Source organism: Xenopus laevis, chromosome 1L (assembly GCF_017654675.1).
Source record: "Xenopus laevis strain J_2021 chromosome 1L, Xenopus_laevis_v10.1, whole genome shotgun sequence".
NCBI classification, from domain to species: Eukaryota; Metazoa; Chordata; class Amphibia; order Anura; family Pipidae; genus Xenopus; species Xenopus laevis.
This window is the reverse complement of record NC_054371.1, coordinates 211,106,658-211,126,192: the sequence shown is the minus strand read 5'-3', so window position 1 is coordinate 211,126,192 and position 19,535 is coordinate 211,106,658. Positions and strand designations below refer to the sequence as shown.

At 43.6% G+C, this 19,535-nt stretch overlaps 1 protein-coding gene across 1 annotated transcript in view; it reads left to right on the top strand.

The window, feature by feature from the left end:
• parp8.L (poly(ADP-ribose) polymerase family member 8 L homeolog) overlaps positions 1–19,535 on the top strand; it is a 193,380-nt gene that overhangs the window by 101,481 nt on the left and 72,364 nt on the right. The window contains exon 5 of the mRNA XM_041569417.1: positions 4,039–4,109. Coding sequence (XP_041425351.1) covers positions 4,039–4,109 — 71 coding nt within the window. The remainder of the gene's footprint in view (positions 1–4,038; positions 4,110–19,535) is intronic.

The window sequence follows — 19,535 nt, the reverse complement described above, 5'->3', positions numbered from 1 at the left end:
CATTCAACTATAAAATGGAAGAATGACCCCTTCCTGCCGTGAATCAATGCCCCTTTTAATACAACACAAGACTTTATTTGCCCCATTTGTTCTTTCTTTTTTATTAGGTATGTTTTTTTAAATTATTTAGCTTCTTGTTCAGCAAATCTCCAGATTTGAATTTCAGCAGCTACCTGGTTGCTATGGACCAACTTACACTAGCAATCAAGCAGTGGTGTGTGTGAGACATTGGAATAAGAATAGGAGAGGCCTGAATAGAGAGATAAGTAATCCAATATAAATGTAGCCTCACAGAGAAATCATTTTTTTTTTTTGGCTTCTGGGGTTTGTGACCCGCCATTGAAAGCTTGAAGAGTCCAAAGAAGAAGGCACAACATTTAAAAACTATAAAAAATAAAAAATGAAGACCAATTGTTAGTTACTAAGAGTTGTTTATTCTATAACAGACTAAAAGTATCTCAGTCGGACACAAAATTCTCACATATCTAAGGCGCAACTAAGGTGGATGCAAAATTATGGGGGAAAAACTCCATTGTGGAGTTTTTTACTTTGCTCATTGCATTTATGTTCGTAAATGGATATTTATAGAATATAAGGAATCGTGGCCAGTGACAAGTTCGCAGTTGAGTTGATGAAAGACATCCGCTAAATCTGCCTGGATAATATATTTGCCTTTAGCACATTTGATATTATGGGTAGAAGCTCGAAAGTGTCATTCTGTTGGGAAACAAAGTGAAAAACATTGACAAGATGCCTGATACTTTAGTGGTTTTGGCAGGAGGGAGATAAAATTAATGTACGGGCACTAAAAAGGCTTCAGTCTTAAAAGCAAGTGGCGGCGTGTGAGCGGGACTCTGGCTTGGTTCCACTCTCTCCCTCCAGCCCCTATCAATTATATCTTGATGTGAGCCGCTTATTCCAATTGAAAGTCTCACTATCAGTTTGTCCTCAGAGCAACTTTCGCTCAGCATTTATTTTTATTATCAGTCACATTTTAACTTCCTTCTTTTTTCTGCAACTTACTTCATGGATTAAAGAGACCCTTGTGAATTCTTGTGAGTGTGTTTTTGTTGGTTAAGTCAGTATATTTGGTGTTAATGTGGCTAGAGGTGTGTATATATACAGTGACGAAACTAGAGGGGGGCGGGCCCTGGCGCGGGACACGCAGCCGGGCCCCCGCCCCCTCCGTACTCCCGGAACCGCCGGGAATCGTGGCACGTGAGCTACCGGGGGGCCCTGAGGGGTTGCGGGCCCTGGCCCAATCGCACCCCCTGCTCCCCCGGTAGTTACGCCACTGTATATATATATATATGCACCAAGTGCCTATGTCTAGTGCCTGTGCCTAGGGTGGCAGGTTTAGGGGGATGGACCTTGGGTGTCTATATGACAAAATACATTTTAAAAACATTAAACGTTTTTAGGGTGGCACCGGACGGAAATACAGCCCTGAAATTGACCCAATGCCACAAGACTAGAACCGAGGCAAAAATGAGCCTATATGAGGTGCCATATCCTCCTATTTAGGTATTTGTATTATTATGAAGCAGAATGGATTCATGTAAAATCTGATGAGCACTGATAGAAAAGTCTAAAAAGCTTTGTTGGACTAGGGACAGTCTTGCTAGCCAAAATTGATCTCCCAAAATAGCTACTGAAGGCTGCTTTTGTGTTACCCACCATAATCAGAAATTCTGAGGCTAGTCCCGCATTGTGCTTAACCCCTCCACTGTAGCCATACACAGGGAGATCCACTTGTTTGGCCAAAATGAGCATATCTCTCTCCGATATGCCCACATTGAGGTCGGCAATACCCTAGGGGGCCCATCGGAGTGCCCCACACATGGACCAATAAGCTGACGATTTGGTCATCTTGTATGGGACCTTTAGAGCATTATCACTTTGGTTGTATCTACTGAAGTACAGCAAAATATTCACAATATAAAACAATTCAGCTAGCACTCACCAGGAACTCAAATCTCCCATTTAGTAGTTAGGTGCATGTCATTCGGTGTCCACTCCAACCAACTCTGAATATCCACACACACTGTAGCAGACCACACCAACAGGAATATCCGTTTAAAAAGCCTTTATTTTGCTTTTCTTGGGCTTAATGATCAGGACAGTTACAACGTTTCAAGCCAAACAATGGCCCTTTATCAAGATGATAGGGCCATTGTTTGTCTTGTATCTACTGAAGTACCCCCACCACCCAAATCATCTCCATTGTTACCCAAAGTAAGGGTTTTTATGTTTTTTATTGAAACTTTTACAACAGAAAATTAAATTAAATACCTTCATTCCTCTGCACCTAACTACATCTCATCTCTTGTCTCTCTATATGTTCCTGCCCGAAACCTCCGCTCCTCTCAGAGCAACCGCTTGGTAGTACCCCCCACTACTACTGCTGTTTCCCGTATCAAACCCTTCTCTCTTGCGACTCTTTATATTTGGAATGAAATTCCTGAATCTCTCAGGAGAGAATCCTCCTTCAGTGTTTTTAAAACAAAACTCAAAGACTACCTCTGGGAGCACCTGGATAACACCTGAACTGGCACTTATATAACAGTGTAACAAACTGTAACCCCCAGCACCTTAATACCCCTCTGAATTGTGTCCGTATGTTACCCTCCCATTTAGACTGTAAGCCCTACGGGGTAGGGTCCTGTAGCCTTTTGTTTCCTTGACACTGAGCACTTAATCTGCATTGTAATTATATTTTATATTTTTGTGAATTGTATTTTATAATGCACTTATTGTTACTTTTTATTCCAATGACCCCTTGTTTGTTACTACTAATTTAATGTTTTGTTGTACAGTGCTTTGCCCTCAAGGAGCGCTTTACAAATAAAAATATACATACATATACATACATACAACTAACATGTCAACCAATAACATTACACTTAAAGGAGAACTAAACCCTAAAAATGAATATGGCCAAAAATGCCATAGTTTACATACTGAATTTATTGCACCAGTCTAAAGTTTCAGCTTGTCAATAGCAGCAATGATCCAGGACTTCAAACTTGTCACAGGGGGTCACCATCTTGGAAAGTGTCTGTGACACTCACATGCTCAGTGGGCTCTGAGCAGCTGTTGAGAAGCTAAGCTTAGGGGTCGTCACTAATTATCCAGCAGAAAATGAGCTTCCCCTGTAATATAAGCTGATGCTACAGGGCTGATTATTAAATTCTGATGCTAATTGCACTGGTTCCTGTGCTGCCATGTAGTAATTATCTGTATTAATTACTAATCAGCCTTATATTGTGACATTTCTATTCTATTTGTACTGTATATTGTGAGTGGGTCCCTAAGCTCAGTAAGTGACAGCAGCACAGAGCATGTGCAGTGAATCAGCAGAAAAGAAGATGGGGAGCTACTGGGGCATCTTTGGAGACACAGATCTTTACTGCTAAAGGGCTGTGGTTGCCTTGGGCTGGTACAGAAGCTCAAAACATAATGAACAACATTTCTAGCTACATCTTTAGTTAGGCTTTAGTTCTTATCCTTGCCATGGCCCTGGTGCTCCACGTTCCTTTTTGACTCCAGGGGCTGCCGGATGTACAACCATGCAGGGAGGTGGCAGCTTTTGACAAATATAACAATTTGGGATTTACCTAGATAAAGTATGGTGGCACGTACATTTTATAATCATAAACTTCTAACTCAAAATCCCTGTTCCTGAAAATGAAAATAAATGCACACAATGAATTTCTGATAAAACATGCAGCCAGGGAGTGTGCATTGATCAGTGTTGTATGTTTGTAGGGAATTTGATCTGTTGCACATCCATAATGACTTTACTCCCATAATGATTAAAATAACACCTATTGTGCAGTAGGCAATGTTTAGTGACATTACTATGGCTGCAAAGCTTGTGAAATGTTGTAAAAAGGCTTGAAAACCAGATAAGCAATTATGCGCAATACATTTAGCATAACATTAAGATTCAGTCGTATTGTGCAGCACAATAATATTGGTTAGAGGCGCGAGGCAAATGCATTCTCATTCTAAACGTGATCTGAACTTTTCTTCCAGAGTTAAGGAAGTCCAATGACATCACCAACAGCTTATCAATAAAATCGAGGCTACAGAAAGAGAATGGAGAGGTAATGTACTGCTTTTTCTACATGTTCTATTACAAAGCGAAGAATAAAAGGGAAAACCAAATTGTGCCCTGGAAAAATCCTTTCTATACAGGGCTGGGGAGCTATGAAACAGCATTGTTCATATAAACTAGTGCTCTGTTGTTCATGTATGGTTCCCAGCACCCTCCGACATGCAAGTGCAACTGAAGAGTTTTAGGTTGAACCATAAAGATATGGGGCTTATTTACTAAAGGGAGAAATGGCCATTGATAGCAAAAATTCACCAGAAAGACCATCTGCAGGGCCTTACCTCTCGACGTCTTCTCCAGCGGTGCGTCTCCTCCAGCGGGGCATCCAAGATGGTGCCGACCATGGCCGATTAAATACTTTGCCTGAACTGACTAACTTCCTCCTTGGTCCTTACTACTCCCTGGCGGGAGCCAATAAGCCCCTGACAGTTACCCCTTTCGCCAGAGATTGCTTTGCCAGCTTAGACCTGGAGTCCTGATAAGATGAAGCTACATCCTCCTCAATCCTATGTCAATCCTATGTCAGTGACATCATATCCGGCATACCGAAATCTTATAAAAATCTTACGAAATCTTATAAAAATAATAAAAAAACCTAGATTTTTCATCTTTTAAAGTGGGATTGTGTTTAAAAGTTGTAACTGTAAACAGGGGTGATCCTGGCCCCTCCGCCGCCTGAGGCAGCAGCAGTTGCTGCTGCCCCCCCTCTCCCCGAAATTCACTCTTAAAGTACCAGGAGCAGCATTTTTGCTGCCCCTGGTACCTAGTGGGGCGCTTCCCCCTGAGGCGACAGCCTCAACTCGCCTCATTGGCGAAGCACCCCTGACTGTAAAAAAAATGTTGTTTTAACTTTTTTTCGTCCATTTGAGGGGCATGCCACATTTGTTTTAGGGTGGGCTCATGTCTAGGGCATTAGAAAATCTCTTTTGTCTTTATTTTGCTTCCTTGGATATTTTTGGTGGCCACTTCAAGTATTTGCACCAACATCACTAATAAAGACATATATATATGACCTGTATGTACCCGCCCTATTAAAATTGACCTATGTGTAAGAGTCACTAGGCAGAAATGAACATTATGAAATGCTCGTGCTGAAGAATTAACGCTAGCGAAACTTTGCCAGCATTCGGCTGCCTTCGCATTTTAGTGAATAAGCGCAGTGTTAGCGAATTTGCACCTAACAAAGTCAGGCAAAGTGTGGCAAAGCCTTCCAAGGTGAAAAGTCACCCTTTAGTAAATTTGTCCCAGTAATTTGCCAAAATGTTTGGGGCCCTGGGCATTCATCCTTATAAAAAGGTTTGCTTCTCTGGAAAGTATGTACAAAGCAAATATGGTGGGCAAAACCGTCTTTCATAACCCACAATTCCAAATGCAGCGTTGTTATTAGCCTCCAGGCAGCAACTGGGCAGCTATAAACCCAGAGATTTAATAGAGTCATAAACCTAAATTAGGCAGTTTCTGCTTCCTCTCTGGATAACAGCAGTCCTTTATTGACACATGCTTTAATGGCAATGACAATTTGTTTTTTAGCATTAAAAAGCAGGGAGAAATAATGTGTATATTAGCTTTAAGGCTCAATTCAAGTAATTCAAAAATGATGCAAAAGGGAAAAAATGTGGGATGCAAGGTGCGGGGTAAAGGAGGTAAAGGAGGTAAAGGGGTGGTTCACCTTTAATTCAACTTTTAGTCTGTTATAGAAAGGCTAATTCCAAGCATTTTTTCGATTTGCCATCATTTATTCTTTTTTTATAGTTTTTGAATAATTTGCCTCCTTCTATCAACTCTTTTTAGCTTTCATATAGAGGTCACTGACCCCATTTAAAAAACAAATGCTCTGTAAGGCTACAAATGTATTGCTAGTGCTACTTTTTTATTAATTATCTTTCTATGCAGGCCTCTCCTGTTCATATTCCAGTCGCTTATTCAAATTAATACATGGTTGCTAGGGTAATTTGGGCCTTAGCAACCAAATTGCTGAAATTGCAAACTGGAGAACTGCTGAATAAAAAGCTAAGTAACTCAGAAATTTCAAGTAATAAAAAAAGAAAACCAATTGCAAATTGTCATAGTACATCATACTAAAAGTTTAATTAAAGGAGAAGGAAAGGTTAAAACTAATTAAGATTTATTAGAAAGGTCTATATAAATACACCAGTAAACCCTCAAAGTAATTCTGGTCTGAGTCCTCTGTCAAAAGAAACATTAGATCTTTCCTTCTATTGTGTACACATGAGCTTCTGTATCAGACTTCCTGTGTTTCAGCTTAAACCTGTAGGGCTAAGACTTGAGCATGCTCAGTTTGCTCCTTTCCCCCTTCCCTCCTCCCCTCCCTGCTGTAATCTGAGCTCAGAACTATGAGTGAGCAGGCAGAGACTCAGACAGGAAGTGATGTCACAGCAAGCCAATATGGCAGCTGCTATCCTAATCAAACAGAGACAGTGTCTAGAGCTGTTTACTCAGGTTTGGTAAAGTATTCTAAAGAATAAAAATGACGTTCTAGCTTGCACTGTTGAGGCTAATCTATTGGCAATATACTGCCTTGGTAGTTTTCCTTCACCTTTAAAGGTGAAAAACCTTTTTAACACAGGAACCTTATTGCAGTTAAAAGGGGAGGTATATACAATAACTTACCATTTTGGAATTATGTGCCCTCATAAGCAATATTTATAGTGATCAAGGTGTCCCTCTGCCCCAAAATCTTGTACTTATATGGTTACAAGTAGCGTATTGGTGGTGGCCTAAATGTAGTAACCCATAGCAACCAATTAGCAATTAGCTTGAGTTGGTCTAACAAAGCAATAAAAGCAAACATATGGCTGAAACCTCCAAGAGGAAATTAGAGGAAATTCAAAAGATCTTGCATCACTTTATACAATACTATATTTTATACTACACTTTGTATAAAGTGCTGACAGAGCTGTCAAAGCCGGATCCAGTAAGAGTATGATTTCCTTAGCCCTTAAAGGGTTGCCTGAGGGTAACATTAACTTAACATTTAATTTGCAATTAGTCATTTATTTTTGTGATTTGGGGATTTTTTAATTATTTCACTTTTTTTGCAGTAGCTTTCCTTAAATTTAACTTAGGCCTGTGGAATAGCAGGTATAAGCCGCGCCTATAGTAGTATAGTACTATAGTGGGATAGCAGGTATAGTAGGGAGAGATAATGCCTATAGTAACAGTGGTATAATAGTCTCTGGGAAGGGAGTGTGACTGTAGAATAGCAGGTATAGTAAGGAGAGATGGTGCCTATAGTAACAGTTGGATAATAGTCTCTGGGAAGGGAGTGTGACTGTGGGATAGCAGGTATAGTAGGGAGAGATGGTGTCTATAGTAACAGTGGATAATAGTCTCTGGGAAGGGAGTGTGACTGTGGGATAGCAGGTATAGTAGGGAGAGATGGTGACTATAGTAACAGTGGGGATAATAGTCTCTAGGAAGGGAGTGTGACTGTGGGATAGTGTCATGGTCGGCACCCTAAATCCAGAACCAATGCTAAGCACCCTGTTCTCGGCTCTTGCTTCTGCCTTTAACAGCGCCTTTCATCTCAGGAGGAGCCCTTGGCTAATCGGATGCTGCCAGGTCTTATTAATTGACGTGCCAAGCGAAGGGTTCTGGACGAGCTAAGGTGCACGACGGTAAAGCAAAGTCTCTGGGCAGAAGGTCGCAGTACAAGGCGTAGTCAATCAGGCTAGTTCGACGCAGGCAGAGTACAAGCAGAGTCAGACAGGCAAGGGTCAAACCAGGAGATCAATCAGAGGGGTAGGGATACAGAAGAGTAGGTTACCAGGCAGGGTCAGGATTCCAGAAGTCAGGATAGTCTTAGAACAGGCAGGGGTCACAACAGGTAATCAGATATCAAAAAACAGAAGCTAAATAGCACAGAAGCACCAGGAACTCACTGGGAGAAAACCTATAACAGGCAAAGAATTACACACAAAAAATCCCTTTTATAGCCAATTTTCGCACCATTGCGCGCTGGTGTCATTATGCCAGCACGACTGCACCTATAAAACTAGCAGAGGTGCGCCTCGCACGCACTAGGAAACCGGCGCATTGGAAGGAGAAGACCAGCGTGGTGGGCTTCCCTGCCTGCCTACTAGACTACCAGGGTGAGTAGCCCTCACATTACCTCCCCCTCGAGCAGGGGCCACTGGACCCCCAGGTTTCTCAGGAAATTTAAGATGAAATTGTTTCCTGAGACGATCAGCCCTTACATCACAAACAGGAACCCAAGAATTCTCCTCAGGGCCGTAACCCTTCCATTGTACAAGATATTGCAACTTACCCCGCACAATGCGAGAGTCAAGGAGTTCTTGGACTACGAATTCAGGCTGACCTTCTACCAACACTGGGGGAGGAAAAGACTGTTGACACACCTGTGTGGCTGGTTTTAACAGAGAGACATGAAAAGAATTAGAGAACTTATCAGGAAGTTTGAGACGAACAGAAGAAGGATTAATTATTTCAGTAATGGGATATGGACCAATAAACCTGGACCCCAACTTGAGTGAGGGAACCTTAAGTTTGATGTTTCTTGTGGATAACCATACTGAGTCTTCTACATGATATTTGGGTGCCTCTCTATGAGACCTCTCAGCTGCCCTCTTTTGAGTGGCTGTAGCTGCAGAAAGAGAGTCGTGAACCCCAGACCAGATCTTGGCAAATTGTTTAACAGAAGAATTGACAGAGGGTACAGAGGATAATGAACCAGAAAAAGAAAATGCTTTGGGATGTAAACCATTAACAATAAAAAACGGAGATTAACCAGTAGAAGCATGAGTAGCATTATTGTAAGCAAATTCTGCCCAGGGTAATAATTCAGCCCATGAGGATTGGTTGTCAGACACATAACACCTTAAGAATTGTTCAATTGTCCATTGGTTTGAGGGTGGTATGCAGTAGAGAAAGACAAATCAATCCCAACCAGAGAGCAGAATGCTCGCCAAAATTTAGAAACAAACTGTACCTCTCTATCAGAAACAATATTGACCAGAAAATCATGTAATTTCAAAATATTAGAAATAAATAACTCAGCCAAAGTCTTAGCAGATGGGAGGTGTGGGAGGGAAATGAAATTACTCATTTTGCTGAACCTATCCACTACCACCCAAATCACTGTTTTCCCTTGAGATGAAGGGAGGTCAACAATAAAATCCATAGACAGATGGGCTAGACATAGGTAATGGCCTTAGCAACCCCTGTGTAACGGGCCCGAAGGCACAGTAATAGTGTAGACCAAAGAGGAGACCAGACCAGGTTCGAGGTACAAAAGGGTTTATCCAAAGAATCGTCAAAATACAGGCAAAAGGTCAGACCAGGCAGAAGACAAGCAAAATCGAAGAACAGGCAGGAATCGGTACACAAGAATCAAAATAGATAATAACACCCAGGAACACTGTAGCAGGAACCTATAGTTGGGCAAGGACTGGAAGGGGAAGTGAGTTTAAGTAGTCCCTGGGTTGGCGCCAAAATTTGACGCGCTTGCGTCAGACGCAGACGCCAGCGTCCCCACGCTGACGTCTTGACGCCGGCGCCCGATTTTGACGCCGGCGTCCATTCCGTCGCCGACGACCAATCCTGGACTGGGAAGGAGATGAGGTCATAGACCTGTGCCCGGCAGGAGCCATGTGGTGAGGCAGGTGGTCGCCATCTTGGACGCCATCTTGAAGATTTGGAGTAGATTCCATTACAGTACCCCCCTCCTTAGGGGGGGCCTCAGGACCACCGAGTCTAGGGGAGAGAGGGAATAATTTATGGAATCTACGAACCAGGATGGGCGCATGGACATCTGAGCTCCTGACCCAGGAGCACTCTTCGGGACCGAACCCCTTCCACTCGATGAGATATTGAAGAGTGCCCCTGGAAAGACGAGAGTCCAAAATCCTCTTCACTTCGAATTCCTGGTGATTGTCAACCAGAACTGGAGCTGGGGGAGAAGAAGAAGAAGAAAGAGACACAGCAGGCTTAAGGAGAGAGACATGGAAGACATTCGGGATCCGCATCTCTGGGGGGAGTTGAAGACAAACCGCCACCGGATTGATGATTTCAATGACAGGATAGGGACCGATGAATCTGGGACCAAGCTTTGGGGTAGGAATCTTCAGGCGGATGTTACGGGTGGAAAGCCAGACCTTATCACCAGGAGCATAGGGCGGAGCAGGAATCCTCTTCTTGTCGGCAAACCTCTTTTGGATCAGAGAGCTCTTCTGTAGATTAGAGGCAACAGCAGCCCAAATCGCCATCATGTGGGCAGCCTGGTCGTTGGCGGCAGGAACATTGGTGAGGAGAAGATCCTGGGGAAACGCCAATGGATTCTGACCGTAGACACAGAAGAAAGGGGACTGATGTGATGAAGAATGCAAGGCGTTGTTATGGGCGAACTCAGCCCAGGGAAGGAGATCCGACCAATCGTCTTGGCACAGGGAAACATGGCAGCGAAGAAATTGTTCCAACGCCTGGTTCACTCTCTCAGCAGCTCCATTGGATTGCGGGTGATAGGCAGAAGAAAATTGTAAAGAAATGTTGAGAGCTTTGCATAAGGATCTCCAAAACCTAGAGACGAATTGTGAGCCACGGTCAGAGACGATCTCGGCAGGAAACCCATGGAGACGAAAAATATGATGGATGAAAAGCTTGGAAAGTTCAGGAGCAGAGGGAAGTTTGTGGAGGGGAATGAAATGAGCCATCTTGCTAAACCTGTCAACGACAACCCAGATGACAGTGTGACCGGAGGAGACAGGCAGTTCCACAATAAAATCCATGGCAAGATGAGTCCAAGGACGAGATGGAATAGGTAATGGAAGAAGGAGTCCTTTAGGGGGAGAATGTCCAGACTTGGAAATGGCACAGATGGTACAAGAAGAAACAAAGTCTTTGACGTCTTTCTTCATGGATGGCCACCACACCAGGCGAGAAAGGAGTTCGGTAGTCTTCTCTACTCCGGGATGACCAGCCTGTTTAGAACTGTGAGCCTGGAATAGAATAGACTGGCGACAATCAGGAGGAACAAAGGCAACCCCTAGAGGAATATTGTCCGGAGCAGAAGCTTGTGCGGAAAGGATTTGCGAGGCCAAGGAGGGAAATAGGGCAGCTACGATCTTGGAGGAAGGCACAATGGGTTCAGGATCTTCGGAACAGGGAACTTCAGGGATAAAACTTCTAGACAAAGCATCAGCCTTTCTATTTCTAGAGCCAGGACGAAAGGTGATGACGAAGTTAAAACGGGAGAAGAATAGTGACCATCTGGCTTGTCGAGGATTCAAACGTTTGAGGGACTGGATAAATTCGAGGTTCTTATGGTCTGTAAAGATGGTCACGGGAATGGAGGATCCTTCCAGTAAATGTCTCCACTCCTCCAGGGCGAGTTTCACTGCCAATAACTCACGATTCCCCACATCGTAGTTCTGCTCGGAGGAGGAAAACTTCTTAGAGAAGAATGCACAGGGATGCAATTTCCCATCCAAGGAAGATCTCTGTGACAAGACAGCTCCAGCTCCCACATCTGAGGCGTCGACTTCGAGGAAGAAGGGAAGAAGAAGATCAGGGTGTCTGAGAATAGGTGCAGAAGAAAAGGCAGTTTTCAGGGATTCAAAGGCTTCCAGGGCTGGAGGAGGCCAGTGTTGTGGCTTACCCCCTTTGCGGATGAGGGCCAGGATAGGAGAGATTTTGGAAGAGAAACCTTTAATAAATTGTCTGTAATAGTTGGCAAAGCCAATAAATCTCTGGATAGCCTTGACACTTGTGGGGAGGGGCCAATCAAGAATTGCTGAAACCTTGGCTGGATCCATCTTGAAACCCTGCTGGGAGATGATGTACCCAAGAAAAGGGATGGAGGACACTTCAAACGAACACTTTTCCAATTTAGCGAAGAGATTATTTTTTCTTAGACGAAGAAGAACTTCCTTCACTTGGGAGCGATGCTCGTGGAGATTTTTGGAAAAGACAAGAATGTCATCCAGATAGACAACAACACTTTGCCCCAACAGGTCTCTGAATATATCATTCACGAACTCTTGGAAGACCGCGGGGGCGTTACATAGTCCAAATGGCATGACTAGATATTCATAATGCCCATCTCGGGTATTGAAGGCGGTCTTCCATTCGTCCCCTTCACGAACTCTAATGAGGTTATAGGCACCCCGAAGATCCAGCTTGGTGAAGATCTTGGCCCCTCTTAACTGATCAAAGAGTTCGGAGATTAGGGGGAGAGGGTAACGGTTTTTAATGGTGATTTTGTTTAACCCCCTATAGTCGATGCATGGTCGCAGACCTCCGTCCTTCTTTTCGACAAAGAAAAATCCAGCACCAGCAGGGGAGGAAGAAGGGCGGATGAAGCCTCTTTGGAGATTTTCCTGAATGTAGGTCTTCATGGCAGCCGTCTCAGGGGGGGAAAGAGGATAGGTGCGACCCCGGGGAGGCATGGAACCAGGAAGAAGTTCGACTGGACAGTCATAGGGTCGATGAGGAGGAAGAATCTCTGCAGAGCCCTTATTGAAGACGTCAGCAAAATCTTGATAGATGGACGGAAGGGTCAACTTGGGAGAAATAGAAGAAACCTTGATAAGGGGCACAGCAGGCAAACAGTTCTGTTGGCAATAGGGGCTCCAGCGGGAGACTTGAGCGGAGGTCCAGTCAATGACTGGATTATGGGTACACAACCAGGGGAGCCCCAAAACAAGTGGAGTTGAAGGGCAGTCGATGATTAGAAAGGCCAATCTCTCCAGATGCATGGTGCCCACTCTAAGAGAAAGTTCGACGGTGGTTTGAGAAATAATGGCCGAAGACAGAGGGTGGTCATCAATAGCCAAGACTCGCAGAGGAGAAGCCAAAGGTTGTAGAGGAACCGCATAGCGAGCAGCAAAAACTCTGTCCAAGAAATTTCCAGCAGCACCAGAGTCCAGGAAAGCTTGTACTGGGATCTTCTGGGAACCGAATTGGATCTGTGCCGGAAGAAGGAAGCGTTGAATAGAGGGTTGGGGAGAATGACAAACACCACCCAGATAGGTCTCCCCAAACCTACCTAGGTGCTGGAGTTTCCCGGCTTCACAGGACACTCATGGGCGAAGTGTGATTTGCCCCCACAATACAGGCATAGGCCGGCAGCCCTTCTCCGTAGCTTCTCCTGTTCGGAAAGACGAGCCCGTCCGATCTGCATGGGTTCCTCAGTAGATGGAGCAGATGAAGCAGAAGCCGCAGGAGTAGGAGAGGGGAAAGCAGGAGCCGGATTGAAGAGTAGGGGTCTCTGAAAGCGAGGAGCCAGGGTGGATTGGAACCGGGGATACTTCTTCGAACGCTCTCTGTCGAGCTCGAGTTGAAATTCCCTCTGTCGGGTATCAACCTTTATGGCCAACGCCACCAGACCCTCCCACCGAGAAGGAATTTCCCGGGAGACCAAATCGTTTTTGATCCGCATGGCTAGGCCGTTGTAAAAGGCGGCATGGTACCCATCATTGTTCCAGGTGGTCTCCGCCACTAGGGTGCGGAACTCAATGGCGTACTCCGGAACAGAGCGAGTGCCTTGCTGGATCTGGAACAGGCGAGCAGAGGATGCCGTAGCTCGGCCAGGGGCATCAAAGACAACCCGAAGTTCACGGATGAAGGCACTGGCATCGTCAATCAAAGGATCCCTCTTTTCCCACAAAGGTGATGCCCACTCCAAAGCCTTCCCCTGTAGGCGAGTAATCATGTACCCCACTTTAGCTTGTTCAGATACAAACTGACCTGGCAGCAGGGCGAACTGGATCTCGCACTGGTTGATGAAACCTCTGCATGCAACAGGATCGCCGCTGTAGAGGGGAGGCGCAGGAATGCGAGGTTCCGAAGGTTGAAGTGGGCTTGCAGGAATGGCCACAGGGACCGGGGCCACAGGTGACAACGCCGACAACTTGTCCAGGATAGCTTCAAGAGCCTGACCGAAGTGTGTCTGCTGGGCTTCGTATGACTGCATGCGGGAAGCCAAACCGCGGATAGCACCACCGACATCAGGTGGAGCTGGAGTCTCCTCCGAAGGGTCCATGGCCCAACTATACTGTAACGGGCCCGAAGGCACAGTAATAGTGTAGACCAAAGAGGAGACCAGACCAGGTTCGAGGTACAAAAGGGTTTATCCAAAGAATCGTCAAAATACAGGCAAAAGGTCAGACCAGGCAGAAGACAAGCAAAATCGAAGAACAGGCAGGAATCGGTACACAAGAATCAAAATAGATAATAACACCCAGGAACACTGTAGCAGGAACCTATAGTTGGGCAAGGACTGGAAGGGGAAGTGAGTTTAAGTAGTCCCTGGATTGGCGCCAAAATTTGACGCGCTTGCGTCAGACGCCAGCGTCCCCACGCTGACGTCTTGACGCCGGCGCCCGATTTTGACGCCGGCGTCCATTCCGTCGCCGACGACCAATCTTGGACTGGGAAGGAGATGAGGTCATAGACCTGTGCCCGGCAGGAGCCATGTGGTGAGGCAGGCGGTCGCCATCTTGGACGCCATCTTGAAGATTTGGAGTAGATTCCATTACACCCTGTGACAGGTTCCTAGAAAACTTTGACCTCTGACAGACAGGACAAGAATTAACAACATTTTTGACATCTTGTTTAAATGAAGGCCACCCCACATTGCAAGACAATAAAGACACAGTCTTATAAATACCAGGAAGTCCCGCCATTTTGAATTATGAGCCTCACCCAGAACCTGTTCCCTTAAATCCTCAGGAACAAATAATCTCCCGGAGGGAGTATCTACAGGGGCAGAAGATTGAACTGAAGACAACAGTGTGGCAAGGTCTGATTCCAGAGCTGTCACAATCTGCTCACCCGGAATGATGGGAACACACTCACCAGGTTCAGACAGATTAGACTCAAAACTCCTAGAGAGTGCATCTGCCTTAGTGTTTTTGGAACCAGGCCTGTATGTGAGGGAGAAATTAAACCGGATAAAAAATAAAGCCCATGTTGCCTGCCTAGGATTCAACCGTTTAGCAGACTCGATGTACAACAGATTTTTGTTATAGTATGTTTAGACCCTTCCAACAAGTGTTGCCATTCCTCAAAGGCCCATTTGAAAGCCAACAATTCTCTATTCCCAATGTCATAATTGGCCTCGGCAGGTGAAAATTTCCTAGAGAAGAATGCACAAGGATGCACCTTGATTGGTTATCGGATGTTTTTGAGAAAGGACCGCTCGTGCCCTAACCTCTGACGCATCAACCTCTACAATAAAAGGAAGAGTGGTATCAGGGTGACGGAGAATGGGAGTAGACAGAAATTCTTTTTTGAGAAATTCAAAAGCTTGAATAGCCTCGGGAGACCACATACTTGGATCTGCACCCTTTTTGGTTAGATCCGTGACAGGAGACACCACCAAAGAAAAGTTTTTAATGAATTGACGATAATAATTAGCAAAACCTAAGAATCTTTGGGTTGCACGTAAAGAAAGAGGCTGTGCCCAGTCCAGTATGGCCTTAACCATCCCAGGATCCATTTCTAGACACTTACCAGAGATATTGAACCCCAAAAATTGGACAGAAGAAACCTCAAAGGTGCATTTCTCAAGTTTTGCAAATACATTATTCTTCCTTAACCTGAACAACACCTCCCAGACATGTTTTTGACGGTCACACAAGTTAGAGGAAGATATTTGAATATCGTCAAGATATACCACTACGAATAACCCCAGCAGGTCCTGGAAGATGCCGTTGACAAACACTGCAGGAACAGTGCAGGGGCGTTGCAAAGACCGAATGGCATAACTAAATATTCGTAGTGGCCATCCCTGGTGTTAAAGGCCGTTTTCCACTCATCCCCTTCCCCGATACGAATGAGGTCATATGCACCTCTAAGATCAAGTTTGAAATATATAGTAGCATTCTTGACCTGATCAAATAGTTCTGAAATCAGCAGAAGAGGATAGCGATTTTTGATGGTAATTTTATTAAGGCCCCTATAATCAATACATGGGCGAAGTCCTCCATCCTTCTTGCCCACAAAAAAGAACCCAGCACCAGCAGGAGAACTAGAGGGTCTAATGAAACCTCTTTTGAGGTTTTCTTTGTACTCTTTCATTGCTGGGCTTTGGGCAAAGAAAGAGGATAAGTTCTCCCTCTAGGGGTAGTAGACCCAGGAATGAGGTCAATTGGGCAGTCATAACGCCTATGTGGGGATAAAGTTTCTGCGGATTTTTTAGAAAACACATCAGAGAAATCAGCATAAGCCGCAGGTAAACCCCTTCTAGAGATGTGACTGCCAACAATTGAGGAACACTAGTACAAGAGCCCTTACATTTTTGACCCCATTGAAGAATCTCCCCAGTTACCCTATCAATATGTGGGTTATGTACCCATAACCAAGGTAAACCTAAAATTAGAGGAGAAGAAGAAGAACCCTCGATGACATAGAAGGATAACTCCTCAGAGTGCAAGTTGTTAGTGCACATAGACAAGACCGCAGTCTTTTGGTTACCAAACCTGACCCCAAAGGCTTTTTGTCAACAGCTAAGATTCTCACGGGAGGACATAAAGAAGTTAAAAGAATATTAAACCTTACTGCTAAAAAAAAAATTCCCCGCCACCCCAGAATCTACAAAAGTAAAAAACCTTAACAGAGTCCATAGGCCAGGTTGAATTAACAGATACCATGATCCTAGAGGAAAATTGGGGAGAGGAAACTTCTCGACCCAAGTGGAGCTCCCCTTCTCCATTTAGGCTTTGAAGTTTTCCCGGCCTCTTAGGACACTGGTTAAGAAAATGACCCTTTCCCCACAGTAAATACACAGACCCTGAGACCGCCTGCGGGCCTTTTTCTCAAGAGTTAAATGAGTGATGCCCAGTTACATGGGTTCCTCCTGAGGTAGAGGCACTGAGAGGTTAGATAGCTTAACCTTACTAAACCCAGTAGGAAAGGAAGTACCCTTCTCATCCCTTCTCTTCCTCTGTCTTATATCTACTTGGATGGCAATAGACATTAGATCATCCAAATTAGTAGATAGAGGGTAGTTAACTAGGCTGTCTTTGAGTCAGAGAGCCCTAACTGGGATTGGCTACAAACCAATCCAACCAGTTTCTACAGCCCACCGGCGGAACTCAGTGCAATGCATCTCTGCATTCCGTTTTCCCTGGCGTAATTTACAAATCGCGGGTAGCAACATTTATTTTTTCTGTGCCTCAGTATCACTAAAGAGAGCCCTGTGTGTTGTTAAAATGTCATTCAGTTTTAATGGAAATGCAACTGAACTGCACACACCAGCTGTATACAGTATGTGTGTGTGTGCGCTTGTTTCAGGTCTCATGAACCTGAAAGTATTTGGAAATATGGCTGAAATGTAACATAGAATTGAATATGATGTTCTGCAGTTTGGTCTGTGCTTGGGGAGAACTCAGCTCCATTGTTATTAATATTTAATTTGATTGAAATTGAAATCTTTTGGCGCAAGGTGAAGGCTGCATTTTAAATGAGATTGCGTGAGTGAATACTTTAATAACTGAGCCTGGGTCTCTTCATCACTGGTTAAGAACCCCATTAAGTCTCTGCTTGAGGACAACACAGCGAGAAGGAGAACCAGGTTTTTAGCTGACTTAGTTAAACAGACCTTTGTGCGTTTAAACTCCAAGTTTGCCTTTTACTCTGTAAATTCAGTAAAAGATTAAATATCTTCTTGACGTTCCTACAAAGGTATTGATTTAAAGCATGGTAATGTGTTTGTCTTATTTTTATGGCAGAGGTAAATTTTCTTCAAAATTGTAGTTCGGTTAAACCTAGTACATTATTAAGCAAAGATATTGGTGCAAATGTTACTATCAGGAGTAAATCTATATCATATGGGGAGCAAAGTGTTACACCTGATTCTGCTGTATGACATTGATACAGTTATGAACCTGATTATGATTGTATCTTGTTTAAGATATGCAAACAAGGACACTTTGAGCTGAGATTGGGGACAGTTCTATGTGGGGAGAAATTGTGAACTCCTTAGCACACCAGCCTATCCAGTCATAAATAAATTCCATAAATGCAAGGTTACTGTCACAGCAGTGATTGGAATCCAAGGTAGACAACCAGCAGTAGTTATTTACTTTCCCAAGCAATAAAACCCCTGCTAGTACAGGTGTGGGATCATTTACCTGGAAACCTGTTATCCAGAAAGCTCTGAATTACGAAAAGACCATCTCCCATTGACTCCAATTTATCCAAATAATCCAAATTTTAAAAAATGACTTTTTTTTTCTCTTAAATAATAAAGCAGTAGCTTGTACTTGATCCCAGCTAAGATATAATTAATTCTAATTGGAGGCAAAACCAGCCTGTTGGGTTTTACCTGATTTTCTAGTAGACTTAAGGTCTTAAATTAGGTCTAACATTACATAAAGATCTGTTATATGGAAAAACCCACATCCCAAGCATTCTGGATAACAGGTCCTATACCTGTGCCCATCTCCGAGTTTTAAAACCCTGTCAAAATGCCTGATTAATCCCCATGCCCTGCTCTTACTTCATCAGGTTGCCTCTTAAGGTCTTTTTTCTGTCCCAGTAACATCACCATCCAGGTTTTGAAAGCTAATTAGGAGAAAGGATGACTTTAATTTATAGGTTTCAATTTTGCAAGTTTTAAAAAAAGTTGTTTCATCTTTAAAGGGTATGTTCACCTTCCAATTACTTTTTCAGTTCAGTTGTTTTCAGATTGTTCTCCAGAAATAAAGAGCTTTTTTAATGACTTTCCGTTTTTAATTTTTTACCGTTGTTCCAAAATCTAAGTTTAAAGTTGAATGTCCCTGTTTTAGTCTGGCAGCTCAGTCATTCAGGTGCAGATTCTGAACTGTAAGGGCAGAGACACACGCTCAGATTTGGGGAGATTATATTATTCAACAAAGGGATTAGGTGGATAGTCTTTAGGCGAAGGTTCAGCTAAGACTCCCCTTGTCATGGCATTGTAGCAGAAACAAAAGAGTATGCCATTCAATTAGCCTTTTAAAGCCCTTGAATGAATAACATGTAATAGAGTAAAAAAGTAATTTTATTTTGTTATAATACACAAGATCCATGAATATCCTGTAAATTATATCAGTGCTTAATTATGTCATCTGTTTTAATCGGAGCTTAGTGGTGTCATTTCTGTCACATGACTCACTGAAACGTATGTATTATAATAATTAATTGTTGCAAGATATAAGGATATTAGAATTTACCATGACCAGTATAAAAACACTCAACTTTTCTCCCCGTGTTTTTATATGGTCATGGAACTCCTCTGTAACTTATAATATCCTTATATTTTACAATAAGAGTAGTTTATTCACTATATAACAATGCAACATAAAAAATACTGCAACATACTGCACATTACGACGCAGCACTGGGACATGCTTTTGAAATGACCATGTAAAGGTTATAAAAATGATCTGTCTTTCAAGATACTAAGTGAGTTGTGTTC